Genomic DNA, 13,982 nt, shown 5'->3' with positions numbered 1-13,982 from the left:
CTTCAGCCCGCTCTCCCCCCACCACACACAGCAAGAGAATGTTCTAGCTGGGAATCCGCTGATAGAAGTAGATGTAGCCCAGGTCCTTGGGGGGCTTCTCAGAAGCACAGACTTTCTGGTCGTTGTAGATCACCCACCTGCAACAGGCAGAAGGGAAGGTCAGGGACATCGTTCTGTGGCTAAGACACAACTCGATTCCCCTCGCCTGGTCTCAGCCCTGATCTCTCAAGACCTCTGAAGAAACAAGGGAGGACACTGATTTAAAGCTGTACCTCAGACTCCCCTTACACTGTGAGAATCCTTCTTACCTGCCATCTTTCTTGATGTGACAGACGTAGTGTCCACACATAGTCGAAGTGCCCATGTGGCTGATGAAGGCAAACAGCTGATATTCTTGAGAGTAGGAAGGAAGAGAGGATCGTCAGAGAAAGAGGACAGGCATCTTAACCCAAAACACCCTCTGCAAGGCCCTCTCTAGAGAAGGATCCCTGAAGGAAGCTCTGCTAGGCAATAATTTAGCACTGGGGCCCCGTCAAGTGTGACTGTGAGTGGTCTTAAGGGCAAATGTGTAGAGAGCTAGGAGATGGTAACTTCCATTTAGCCTTCTCTCTTCCGACTGTTTATTTGGCCCACGGGTGCCGGGTGGGTAACGGCAGGGATTTCCCCTCCCTATGGCACCCAGCAGCATTGGCACCGATTCCACACTTAGACCGGAACCTGGTTTTTCAATGGGAGCCTGAAGAGCAGAAAAGTCTCCTGAGATGATTGGGAAAAAGCAGCACAGCCCTTCCTGTCTTTCACTTGACGGCACTTCCTCCGCCTCCCTCTTACTGGCTTCCAGGTAATCCCCAGCCTGAAGTGTCTAGACCCTGCTTTGCCATCCTTCTCCTTTTCCTTCCTACTTCTGCCACAATAACCAGACCAGTTCTGTGGCAGCAGCTGCTGCTAAAACCTGTGGTACTGCATGGCTTAGGGAGGATAAAGATGTGTTGAGTTTGCACCCCAAAATCCACATTCCTACTGCTTGGAACTCACTTCCAGGCCCATCGCGCACTTTAGGACCCACAGGGACAGATTCAGAGATGGACTCGGCTGCCGAGCGCCCCTCTGAGATATCCATAGCAGCTTCTGCGTCAAGGTCATCAATGTGGCTGAAGATCCAATCCACAGCACGCTCCAGGCTGTTGTTCTGGAAGGAAGAGGCAAAGACTGTGAACTTGGGAATCCCTGTTCCTGAGAATATCCCTTCACTCTGATGTCACCCATGCCTCTCACCGTGGCTCTAAGCGCCTTCATAGCCTGGTCCCGGGAGAAGCCCATGGAGACAATGGTGGCCACACTGTCTTCTGAAGGAGGGTCTGGGCAGGCAATAGTTGACCCTGGTCCACTGGATCCAGGGAGAACTAACGGGTTAGCAAAGTCTGCGGCAGGAAACAGAACACAGCTCAGAGCCTTTAGATCTCTCCAAGAGGGATACAGGTGGAGTCTAAACTACTTCAGTTTTCCACTGCGGTAGTGGGACAGGAAGTACAATGGCCCAGATGCAATAAGCTTCACCATGGCCATGTGGCCTCATACCTGGATCATCCATGTGTGACATGACCCAGTTCATGGCAGCCTCAACCCCACTGTTCCCTGTGTAATACACGGCTTTGCGGCAGGCATCCATGGGAAAGCCCATCTCCACTAGCTGGATAATCACTGACTCATCCAACATGGGTGCTGTGGGAAGACAGAGATTAGAGCCACCCGCTCCCACCCAACCCTGTCTGCTCCATTTTGTGCCGTGTCACACAGCCCCCCAAGCCACCCTTTCCTGGCTTTGTTTCACACCAAGTTCCATCTCTCTGCTCTTCTTATCCTTTATTACCTTCCTTCTTCAGAAGTGCAGTCTCACACACAGGCCCTCCAGGGAACAAAAGGATTCAACTCAAGAACTCAGGGGCACTGGCTCTTCCCTAGCCTCCAAACCCTACCTCATGCTGTGGTTTGTGAAAATAAAATACCTCTACCAGTTAAATCTTGTATAAACCCCTGCTCTGCATCCTCTAAATGCACTACACATGCCACCTCCCCATCTTCCACAGAATAGGAATCCACAAACTCCCTTGCATAACGCCCTTGCATAACAGGCATGCAAGGGAGGCAGCCGGCATTCGCTGACAGAGGAACAGGGAAAGTCTCAGCAAGCGGGAAACTGCTAGCATGGGAGACAAGACAAGGAGAGCAAGGAAATGAGTCAGGCATCAGGAAGAGAGGAGGAGAATCACTAACATGTCGGAGAGGAGAAGTGAGGGGAGCAGAAGGAGTCGTCGTCCTCGTTGCCATAGAACCCCAGGCTACCTTTGGGCTCGTCTGGTGTCACCAGTGGGGGTGCAATGTCTGGCATTTCTTCTTCTCCATCTTGCAGCCCTGTTCCGTGCAGTGCAGAGATATCCAGCTCCTCTGGCATTTCAATGGAGACATCTGAAAGATGGAGTCTTGCTCAGTCTTCCCACAGGGGCCGAAACAAAGGACTCGGTAGGGAGACCTGGAAGGGTAAGTCCCTGGGGATGCAATACGCTACAGTCTGCAGCTCCTTTTGGGGTGGTTACTTTCCTCTTTGCAGTAATGCCCACAATACCCATATATGACTCCCAGCACCTATATGTTCTGGACTTCTCGTCCTTCTTACCAAGCTTTTTGGGCACCCAGTCCAGACCGAAAGTGAATTTCTTGATCTGGATCACGAGATAATCCGGGAAAGAGGCGAACCGTGTTGTTCTGAAAGAGATGAGTAATACTTTAAATACTTTGGCAGCAATGACTGAGGGCACCTAGCTGATTCAAGAAATCAGTGAGTAGGATGCAGGCATGTCCTAAGGGGGGATACACATATCTGTGCAGTTCTCCTATGCTGAACTTAAAGCTCCTCAAACACAAAACCATTTCTAAAGCAGATGCTCTGACAAGACGAGATGGAATGCAACATTTACAGGATCTTGGGGGATGAGGAGAAATAGTACATGTTCTCTACGTTCCAATTCTGTATTTTACAAGTCTTCTCAGACTGTAGTATTTAATTAAAAGCCTTCAGGAATGTAGAGTAAATAACATCCTTTATTAGACCGACAGATACAGCTGCAGGAACTGATAAGCTTTCAAGCACAAGAGCACTTCTTTGGATATGAAGCAGAAGCAGTGAATTTTAAGCTAACTGAATTTGATTGAACATTATTTAGTTAGACAATTTGAGAGAGGGTGTTTGGAATCTATGAAACAGAGGGGAATGTTTGTGAAGGGAGCAGCAGTAATAAGAGAGACAGATACTTATTATCAGGGGATAATTGTAACATCCCATAAAATAATTTAAGCAACAGTATATATTCAATGCTAATTCTTACAAAGTGTTTGAACACAGCTCACTACTTAAAAGCAAAATAAAATGTTACTTTTCAATGTGATCACGTTACTGTTTGTTTATAGTAGCTGTTGCTTAATAATAGAATATTTGTTAGAAAAACACTTCCAATTCTTTGAAGACTACTCTTTCATTGCAGAACAACAGTCAGTAGCATCACAGCAGGAAGCTGCTTGCGTTTGTAATCTTCTCACTGCACCTCTGCACTGTCTCAGGTGCTGCAGGCAGTGAGACAAATTAAAGCTGTTTTTTAAACCTTGCTATTAGCATTTAAGTTAGCATTCTTTAAAATAACTTCACGCATCTCTTACACTCAGTGTTTTGCTCAAACTTTAATAGCTAAAAACTTCCTTTAAGGAAATTTTAGAGACCATGCAAGACCAGTGTTACCATAGTGTCAGTACTGATTGTAAAGCTAAATTTTTAATTTAGAGTAAGAGCTGCTATTTTTCTGGACTATCACTGTAATTTCCTAGCCCCTCAGCAACTGAAATCTGATGGTAAGGACTTCGCTAGCACTGCTGTTCTGCTCACTGTAATCCCTTGGGGGCAATCACTCTGGATTTGGCGGACTGGTTCCCCTCTGCTTCAGTGTTCTATGCGTCTAGGCTGTGGAGCACTACAAAGCTTTGGCAACACTTCTTCCCCAAGCAACTAAAAGAAGTCCCCAAAGATGCAGCTATTGCCAGTTTGTCATAGCCTAGGTGGTAACTCACACACACTCACTTGAGAGCCACAGACTTGGCCTGCAAGGCTGTGCTCCAGAAATCATCCACCTGCTCTGGAGCTCCATAGGCCTCTAGACAGGAGCTGAAAGGCACCTTGGCTCGCACCAGCTCGGGCAGTGGCTGCTTCTCCTCCTCTGCCTGCCTCTTCTTCTCCTCATATTCCAGTAGTTCATCTAGAGAATAAAGCAGAGGAGTCAAAGACCACCTCCTCTAGGTACCTACAAAGCAAACTGGTGTAAGCTACACTCGGAGGCAGAACAGGCCTATAGATACAGGCCATCAAGAAGGGAGCACAAAGTGGACAATGTCTTCTGGAGCACTGTTCTGCTACTGCAGTCCTGTTTTGCTGTTGAATCACAGCCCAGCTTGCGGTGTTGGAGGGAAAGGCTCTAGAGGGGCAGCACCGTGTCACACCACCTCTGAAGAAACCAGTCCGATCCCACAAAAGCAAGTGAAGGATCTGGCTTCAGAAGTGGTAAAGAACTCCCTTTCTCATTTAAGAAGTTCTGTAAGAATAGTACAATACCTAAACATAATGTCTGCTACTGTTCTGGCACGTTACTGACCTTTGTTGAGTGCAGCATCCATGGGCACAGGCAGCTGCATAATATAGTCCACACGCTGGGTATATTTCACCTTTTCTGTAGCCAGGCACTTCAGCTTCTCCTCCACCAGAAAACGGAAGACCTCATTAGGGTTCTCCGAGCTGCGGCAGTTCCTCTGAAGGAGAGATAAGAAGGACAGATGTAACATCAGAATGTCAGAAATAGATATCTGCAGTAGCAGCGGTTCAATACAGGACACGGCTAAAGACTATTCACTTCTCTACCCAGTCCACTGGAAAAGACAGCAAAGAGTAAACTAGAGCCAACTTCTCTACCCCAGGAACCCATGCCATTCTTGCTCCTAAAGAAGACTATTTACATCTCCAGCTGTGCCATTCCCAAAAGAGATTCCTCCAAGGAATCAGCCCTGAAAACTTGGCCAAGCATCTCTCCTTCTCTGCTCCCACAGGTGCGAGCTGGCCCATTTCCCTGTGTTCTCTTCCCTCTCTCTACTCCGATTGCCAGCTTCTCACCTCCAGTCCTCACTTCCTGCCACGGGGAGGAAACAAAGCTGGGCTTTTCCATGATTTGACAGATAGACTCAACCATTACCTCCACCATGTTGATGAAGTGCAGAAAGAATTCCTGGGCGTCCTGCTGTCGGTTAGTGGAAAATTCTGGGTGCCCCTTTCCAATGAGGGACTTAAACATGCGTGGAGCAATGCCATTTTGCATACCCTGCAAATAACAAGATGGAAGAGGAAGGTGATCATAATTTGTCAAGCATGTGTCCTGGCATGTAGCAGTCTACTCTCAGCCATGCTTTTCTTCAGGTGACAGGGCCCTGGAATGAGCCCCAGGACAATGTTTTCAAAAAAGGTTCTCCCTCCTTTCCCATGTAACACACATAATACCTCATACAACACACACATCATGAGGATGCCGTATCTGAGTCTTACCTTCTGATCGGGCTGCTGTTCCCCATCTGCAGAAGCTGGCTTTGAATACTCCCCAGAAAGCAGTCCATGGCCCAGTTTGGCTCTGGAATGATGAAGAGGTCACTGTTAGAATCAATACGGTTTCTTCAATCCCACATATTCCAGGAGCCACATCAACCCATCCAGCTTTAACACCGTCACAGACTGTCAGTCTCACAGAGATCAGCTTTCTCTGCTGCACTAGCTGAGATCATCTTATCTTGGTCTGCTCTCTGGTCCCATGAAGCATCACTGACTTGAAAATTACTAGGGCTTCTGGACACCAGTCTCAAACACTGCTTGCACACTGGGTAGAACATAAAGGAACAGCTTCCTTTTCCCTGCAGAAGGGCAGCTGGTGCTGAGCCACAGAGCAGCTGCATTCATTGCCAAACTAAGCTGCAGCCTGACATGGGTAAAGCAGCAGTGTATCTAACTGACTGTGCAGGAGACAACAGGGCAGAGTGCAATTGTCTGAGCCAGAAATAGCATTGCAGTGAGCAGATTGATCACACTTTCCCAGGGAAAAGATTAAGAATGACTGCATGAGGCACTTAAGGGACAACAGTAATGTTCAGCGATTTCCTATGCTCAGACTCTCCTACTATTCCCACTTCACTCCAGTCCTTCCCCATCACTGTTGCCATTTGTCTGAAACCAAACCCTTCCAATTCCTCCCTTTGCCCAAGCAAAAATCTTTCTGGCTGTCTCAACTTAATCCCCTCCTCAGTGAACACCTTGCTTCAGGCTGTCCAAATTTAGAATCCTCCCTTACTGCTGAACAACCCTCCACAAATGCCACCTTCCATTCCTCCACCCCAAACCTCCATATACTCCTTTGCTGTTTTAGAGGAGATGTAGCACAGAATTCATGTATGTAAAATGCAAACCCTCCCAAATCTTGTGTTCCTTCTTCTGTATATTCTCCTGCTATCGCTTGCATAATACCTCTTGCAGGAAACCTCTCTAAGCATATATAAATTATCCACTGAGAATAAAGTTGCCTAAATGTAGGTATTTCTTTGCTCTTAGCCATCACCCTCTGTTGCAGACAGCAAGCACCTTTTTGCTGTTACGCAGATAGAATATGCCTACCAGAAATCCCCCCGTGGTAACAGACGGTACTGCCTTCCCCACTTAATACAGAGCCTCTCATGAACACTGAGCTGCACTCTGTCCTCTCCATCTAGGGCATTCAGCTGAACTTTATTGGCTTAGATTCTTATTGATCACCGAGGATCTGTGTCTCTGGTGGTGGACATGGAAACAGAGAGGCAAGGCTTGAGGGAAAAACCTGCAGCAAAGCACACTGTAGCAGCACAGAGGGGACGCACCCAGGCAGCCTCAGCCTTTCTTCTCTCACCAAAACTCTACGTACACTTGTGTGCTGAAGTCCTGTGTGGGATCCGAAGGTGCACTTTGGAATATCTTCTCCAGTTTGTCCACATACCTGCAAAGGAAAATGGAGCAATCTAAGGGACATATAGGTTCATCTAGTAAAAGCACAGTTCTGATCCAGACTACTGTAACAGAAGCTCCCAGCTCTAGACCTTTGTACTGATCCCAGGGGATCCCAGACCAATGGAAAGGAGTGATTAAGCTCACTTACTTTCTCTGGAAATCTGGGATACTGAACAGCACCTGCATCACAGAATTGAGGTAGCAACTGTTGCCCAGGTTACGGATACCAGTGTACCCAGGCCCATAGAGGGGCTTGAGCTGCACGCCAGACTCCTGGATGAGCTCCCACTCCCCAATGCGCTGGTTCATGTCTATTTCCAGTTCTGTCATTGTCTTGTCTGTCTGTGGAGGGAAAGAACAGGAAAAAACCCTCAAAGAAGACTCAAAGGAACGTCAGAGTGTGAAAAGTGCAATGCCATAGAGAAACATTCTGTTTTATTAAATTACAAGAGGAGGAAGATAAAAGAATTGTCTTCAAATATTTGAATACCTGAGATAGAAAGATGAATGATAAACACGGGAAATATCTGAACCATTCCCTGTAAAGCAGCATGGAAATCACACACTAACACTGAATCTAGGGAACAAAGCTCAGCACCTGGGAACCTCCCTGCCCACAGTGCTGACACAGAACCCCAAGGAAATAAACCTGAGGGGCAAGAAAGGCAGGCAAAAAAGGCAATGAAAGAAGAGAAGCATACAAGACCACTCTAGGCCTCATAAAAGAAAACAGGATTTCTTGACTAGGAATGGTTCTGCATAGCCACAGAAAGCTGGGATCCAGCTGACACACCTCAGAGTTGCTTCTCTCCTCCTCTGGGCCTATGGAAGAACAGCCCCCCTCCACCCCCCCTCACCTTCTGCATCTTGAGCATGTCAATCCCAAAGTGAGCAAGGTGTTCTGCCAGGTTGGGATCCAACACCATGTCATCCTCATCGTAGGAGTAGACGTCTATGCAGGAACACAGAGGAAAAGGAGAGACTTATAATGGCCTGCGATCTAACATTCACTGCTGGATGAAGAGAACAGAGCGCTCAGAACTGGGAGTTTTAAACTGAGCAGCTGGGGTTTCTGTCCTTTCTCAGGAGAGCAGCATGACACAGAGAATATTGAGGTTCCTCCAAAACATGCGACAAGACAAACAACTTTGTCATTGATCAAGGTACAGAGGTACATTTATGTCTGGAGTGCAGAAAGTGGGCTGCTGGGCCATATACTCTCTACTCAGGCTTTGCACACAAAATTCTTTGATAAACATCCCACCGCAGAAAATACGATGCCAACATGGATAACTATTCTAAAACCCTCCAAATTACCAGGGAGCAGAGGGAGGAGAAAGGCAAGGTTTTATCAGCTGGTTCTTTGCCTGCCACAGGAAGCAGGTCTGAGTGGCGAAATTCATGACAGGACGACACTGAACATTCCAGGTCATAAGATGGGCAACACCAGACTAATTCCTGGAAATCCTCCCTGACTTCCTGTGTCAGAGACTCCAGTCAGCCTGAGGGGTGCCTGGCATCTATAACCCTCACAGGATCCCCCTTCTCACCAGCCCCATCAGGAGTAATTGTTCCCAGTTTCACAGCCAGCGGGTAGCCAGTTTCCCGATAATGCTCGACCGCATGATTGTTGCCACCACTGCCATCAAAATAGCGCCGACCACAGAGGATGGCTCCATCAGTCATGTTCAGCCACAGGTTCTCCCTCATGTCACACTTGCTGCACTTCCAGCCGCTATTGACAAGGAACAGAGAAAAAGAGATTAGTGTGTAAACCTTTGGGTTCTACCTCCCAAGCCCTCTCCATTACTGCCCACTGACCATAGTATAAGCAAACTCATTCCTCTTTTACTTCAGAACACTGAGCATCCTGAAGTACCTTAATTTGCCATTTTCCCTGAATTTACCACAACAAGGCACAATCAGAGACTCACAAAAGAAGTCTCTGCTGCTGCTGTAGTCAGGATAGAAGATGGTGATGGGGGTGGGTCTGGGATACAGAGCGATACAGCTAGTTTCAGTACTGTGCTCACCATGGTGGGATGCGGACATCATTCTGAAGTTGGTGCAGGGAAAATGCGTGTTTGGAAACACGTCGGACCTCCCCATCCCAAGCCTGTACCTCTTGCTTCCGTGAGGCTGAATCTGCTGTCAGGATGGCCTCGACTGCACTGGCAATCTGGAATTAGGGCAGCAGGAAAAAAAAATGAAAGGCACAAGGAGAGAAGCTTCCAGTCCCTCAACGCTCCACACTGAGGCTCAGATCAGCAAGTCAGTTGTGCTAGGGCAGCATTCAGGAGCCTCAGTCACAAGCCAGGGCTCCATAATTTAGAGCACTGTATAAGCGTAGAACAACCGTGCTTACTGCAAGCTGAGACTTCACAGCAGCTCTGCAGTACACCTTTCACAGGACAGCAGTAATCATTCCTTCCTACAGTTCCTTCTCTGTAATGGTGTGTTTCTTCTTTACCAACAGAAAACACAGCCCTGCACCCAAACATACCCTATCTCTGACCATGTCTGGTAGTCCCTCCAGTCCATCACGAGGAATATCCAAATGCTCTGGGAAAATTACTATTTTTACTTCTTCATCATATTCAAACTTTTCCTCTGTGATGTCAAATCCACCTTCTACACCTACAGGAAGAAAAAACATTGCGGTAACAGGTAAAACTAAATAGCTTCCGAGGCCTCTTTGCCCACAGCTTACATGAAATAAGGCACCATGAGTAAGCCAAAGCTCTACATCAATGATCCACAATCTTTCTTCTATTTCTGGATTCCAAAGTTTCTGCTGAAGGTGTGGACTTCACAGGAGCAAATATAAGCCTAGTGACAATAGGTTTGCTTTTCCCAGCTCTTTTTACAGAAGGAATCTCGAGATTCTAACTACAACCAGAAAAAGACCTGCTCTAGAGAGACATCAGCCAGAACAGAGCCATGATAAAGCACTGCTGTTCAACCTTCACAGTATATCCAAGATGATGAACGGAGACGTGCAGGAAGAGATCATATTCTAACCCAGTGCAAACGTCTAGTCTAAGGAGCTTGGCTCTGCTTCTTGCCTCTTTCAGGGAGGACAGTTCAGAGTCCCGAACTGAAGCAAGGAGAACCAGGAGTTCCTCTGGAACCAGAGCGTCCAGAATTACAGAAAAAGTCCTAGGAAGGATATAGTGCTAGTAGTTTCTCATGCCCACCCAGCCATGCTTTCCAGAGGCTGCAACAGAAATGGGAGTTCCATATATAAAAGGTTATTTGCCAGTTGTCGAGTCATGATGGATGCTCACCAAAAACATTTGCAATGGAAGGAACAGTTTCTGATTTATGTAGGTACTCAGGGAAAAATCTTGGCCTCTCTTGTTCTCCAGGCATTCACACCTTATGTCCCAGAAGGAAACAGGCAGAAGACACATTGCTTACTAGCAGCCTTGACCTCCGATGCTCTTTTAAAACTGAATTTCCTTTATTTCTTTAAAAATGGCATGCTGTGACTGCAATAAATCTCTGCAACAGATCTCTGAAGATCTGTGGCTGCAACAAATCTCTGAAGGGAATATGAGTTTTTGCTGTTTAGTGCCTCTGCTTCAAGAATCCTGTATGCAACACAGTTCTGACAACCATTACTGCATTTGGTTAAAACATTATTGACAAAAATACCTGGTTCCCGCGATACCTTCTGCAACTCTCTCCTCAGATACGTAAAATTTTTAGACTATGTACAAACTGCTATGTATGAATACAGATGCTGCAAGCCTGAGTGATTTTAGAAATACCTGAAAATAGCCACCAGCATCATGCAACAACACACCCATATAATCTCTTCTGGGCTTCTTCAGCACCAGAGAGATCTTCTGTCACCACTTCATAGAGAAAAGCCCTCAGGGCATTACACAATTCCTGAACTCTGAACAAACTAATACAGGCTGGTGTGGTCCCCTCCTAGCCCTTTTCCCCACACATATAGCCAACAGCTTCCCATGAGGTACACTACCTCCCTCTCCACGGTTGTATCTAAACACAAGTTCCAAAAGTCGTTCAACCAACACGTGGGTATGGGAAGCAAGCACTATAGATTTTTTTTTTGCAGGCAATGACATTTTGCTCTTAAATCTTTCTAGTACTTCAAAAAACCTCCCATGTCAGGATTAGCTAAACCACCACAGTTTAGCTAAAAAAGAGGAAAAAATAATCTCTCCTGGATTTAAGATCACTGCTTCACAAGGCTAATACTTTCTTTATTCTCTCCCACTCCATTCACACCACTGAGCTGTTATCACAGAGAGCTATTTGCTGACCCAGTGACACTTGTCTCAAGACCTCTGTAGAACTGAGAATGCAGAAATAACTCATAATACAGACTGAGCCTCACCTCTCCAAAAGTAGCATCATCATACACATAAAAGCACTGGCTATTTGAAGAAATGTGTATTTTAGTCTCAATTTTGCTAGAAGTGACCTTTGGGACTCCATTCACCTCACCATAAAAACAGGGAGCAGCTGAAAGTCTTAATGTTGGTGTTTGTGCTGTTGCAATAGTGGAGTCACCATGTGTCTGCTACACAATGGCACAGCCAGGGGAAAAATGAGCAAAAAACAAGATGTGGACCGTCTACGTTCTGGATTTCCCTCTAGTGGTCAGCTTCCAGCAAGCCAAGAACCTGTTACTGCTAAAAAATGTTCCTATCCTCTGCTTTACCCATCTCCGTAATAGTCCACAGATTACTAGACGAGACTGCTCCAAATAGGCAGCATCTTCACTGATGGTCATGACAGCCTTTGCAGTCAGTGCAAGAAAGTAATGGAACACCAGCCCTGTTCTACCAAAAAAGGCCTTGGTTTTAATATTTTAAATGTTCACATGTATTTCCTCCAGTATCAGCCTTGTATTTCAAAGAACTATCAAGCCAAAAATGTTAATACAGCATTTACCAGTAATTTCTTCCCCATCTATATAAATAACTTTAGTTCAGTTCTCAGAAGTTAAAAAAATAGTTTTTCTATCAGAAACTTCAAACATACTTTTCTCAGACTTACACATTTTATCAAACTTACTTCAGCCCCACACTGGACACATCCATATAAAGCAACAGCCCCACACGGGTTATACCTACACCAAGCTGAGTCAGGCATACGGAGTTAAGAGAAGATGCAAAACATATTTATCTACAGCAAACATGATGCAACTTCGAACACAGAACAAAACTACCACCTCAACAACTGTTTTGCAGAAACTGTCCACCTAAGACACATTAGAGAACATGAAGTTTGAATTTGGTCAGGGATACTAGCTTCAACTAGCCCAGAAGAGGAAAGGCAAAAGAGACATGCCACAAAGCCAGGCAGCTCCAGAGGACTGGTTCAAAACAAGGACGATACGGCTCACAGTACGGCTTTCTTACCAATAGCCAAGCGAGTTGGTTTCTTCCTTGGGGGGTCTCCAGCACTGGAGTTGGTGTCTTCTTCCTTCTGTTTTGTTGAGAAGAATTAGGGAAATAGAGTTAGGGGAACGAGCAAGCTGTGGCAAGCCTTAAAGATTAAAATTAAGCTACTCTGAAAAGAGAAAGAAGCCAGGCAGAAATAGCGTGGACAATCCATACAAGAATTCAACATAAGCTGAGCTGAAGAACTAGTGGACCTCAATTCACCAAGAAGAACATCATTTATATTTGAAGAGAGAGAACCCTGTATCTGATTGTATACAGAGACATAGCCCAGCTCTCAATTTCAAAACAAGTTTGACTGTATGTGTTTTGATTTTTTTACCGGTTTACGAGTTCTTTTGAGGTGCAGGTAGACCCGCTGGCCTGTTTTCTGATAGTGCTTTTCCACATACTGCTTCCCAAAGCCCAGGAACGTGTTCATGCAGATATACAAGCCGCCATCCGACTCCTGGAAAGAAGGAGAAATAAAAACTGAAGAGAGGTGGTAAAGAATGCCATTTGAACTGCTAGGATAGGCACAGACTTACCTCTAGGAACACTATTCATTAAATCATGGCTACAGCTCATTCCTACGTACCAGCCACTTAGTAGCTAGTCGGAAATAAGATGGCATGCCCCAGCCTGGCTGTCCCAGAAGAACAGGTACTCCTATCAAGATGATGTATTTGAAAACCTATTTGTCTGTTCATTTATGGCAGGATGCTACCGAATCAGGAGAACCTGAGCTTACCCAGAAGCTTATCTTGCAAAAGGCCTTTAGCACGCACAGTTCACAAGTTCAGAGCACAGAACAATCATTACCAACAAAACTGCAGCACACTGTCTGAAAGCATAATTCTCAATGCAATAGGGAACATTGCTAAACTACAGTGTGAGGAAGGTTAACAGATCACTGTTTATTCTTGTTGCTGCATTCAAAAGCTTATGAGTAGCTCTGAAACGAATACAGAATAAGCCCTTCCCATCCCACAAGCACCTGGAAAACGCCACGCTTATTCAGCAGAGATACTCTTTTTAAATCAAAGAGATGAGGGACTCAAACGCAGATGCCAGAAAACCGGGAAACCACCAAGAAGCCCTCAGCCTGCTTCTGAACATTAAGCAGCTGGGGCAGAGTCAGAGTGGGGAAAGCATGGACAGGTATCACACCATGAGGCTTGGGGAGGGATTTTCGTGCTGCCGTGCGCGGCTTCCTCGAAAGACCCGTATCTTCCAGCCGCAGTCCATTTCTTCTGGTGGGCTGGGGCACTGCCCGGATGGGAGCCTGCGAAGGAGGCCAAGGTGGGGGGACCTTGCCCTCCCGCCGCCCGGGCCTCCTCCCCAGGTCCGTCTCGGCCAGGCGGGGGTAGGGAGGGAGGAGCAGGGATGCCGGCGGGGTGGAGACGGCTGGAGAAGGGACCACTGCCATCTTAATGACACAGCACCGACTC

General features: G+C 46.5%; 1 protein-coding gene across 2 annotated transcripts; it reads right to left on the bottom strand.

The window, feature by feature from the left end:
* Window positions 1-13,010, bottom strand: USP5 (ubiquitin specific peptidase 5 (isopeptidase T)). Of its 2 annotated transcripts, none has more exons than XM_009701762.1 (19): window positions 12,875-13,010; window positions 12,511-12,577; window positions 9,615-9,748; window positions 9,145-9,290; window positions 8,662-8,846; window positions 7,969-8,063; window positions 7,260-7,453; window positions 7,029-7,100; window positions 5,633-5,714; window positions 5,286-5,411; window positions 4,695-4,848; window positions 4,127-4,301; window positions 2,675-2,763; window positions 2,275-2,466; window positions 1,579-1,722; window positions 1,276-1,421; window positions 1,036-1,189; window positions 309-393; window positions 1-137 (listed from the first exon to the last, which is right to left on the bottom strand). In XM_009701762.1, the coding sequence occupies exons 1-19, from the start codon at window positions 12,971-12,973 to the stop codon at window positions 44-46; spliced, it is 2,433 nt and encodes an 810-aa protein (XP_009700064.1). In that variant the 5' UTR covers window positions 12,974-13,010; the 3' UTR covers window positions 1-43. The 2 variants fall into 2 exon arrangements, with proteins under 2 accessions (XP_009700064.1, XP_009700065.1); XM_009701763.1 differs by having other exon boundaries at window positions 2-137; window positions 2,344-2,466.
* Between the last annotated feature and the right edge of the window lie 972 nt (window positions 13,011-13,982).

The sequence above is a fragment of the Cariama cristata genome, unplaced genomic scaffold (assembly GCF_000690535.1).
Source record: "Cariama cristata isolate BGI_N322 unplaced genomic scaffold, ASM69053v1 scaffold30866, whole genome shotgun sequence".
Taxonomy (NCBI): Eukaryota; Metazoa; Chordata; class Aves; order Cariamiformes; family Cariamidae; genus Cariama; species Cariama cristata.
This window is presented reverse-complemented; position numbering and strand designations above follow the sequence as displayed.

What these genes read in the sequence shown, in the direction of transcription:
- USP5 (XM_009701762.1), bottom strand. Translation starts at nt 12,973, where the DNA reads ATGAACACGTTCCTGGGCTTTGGGAAGCAGTATGTGGAAAAGCACTAT. An exon ending in TCACTTCTCCTCTCCGACAT is followed by an intron (nt 1,723 to 2,274) that starts GTTAGTGATTCT and finishes GTCTTCCCACAG; the next exon opens with CACCCATGTTGGATGAGTCA. An exon ending in CACATCAAGAAAGATGGCAG is followed by an intron (nt 138 to 308) that starts GTAAGAAGGATT and finishes TGCCTGTTGCAG; the next exon opens with GTGGGTGATCTACAACGACC.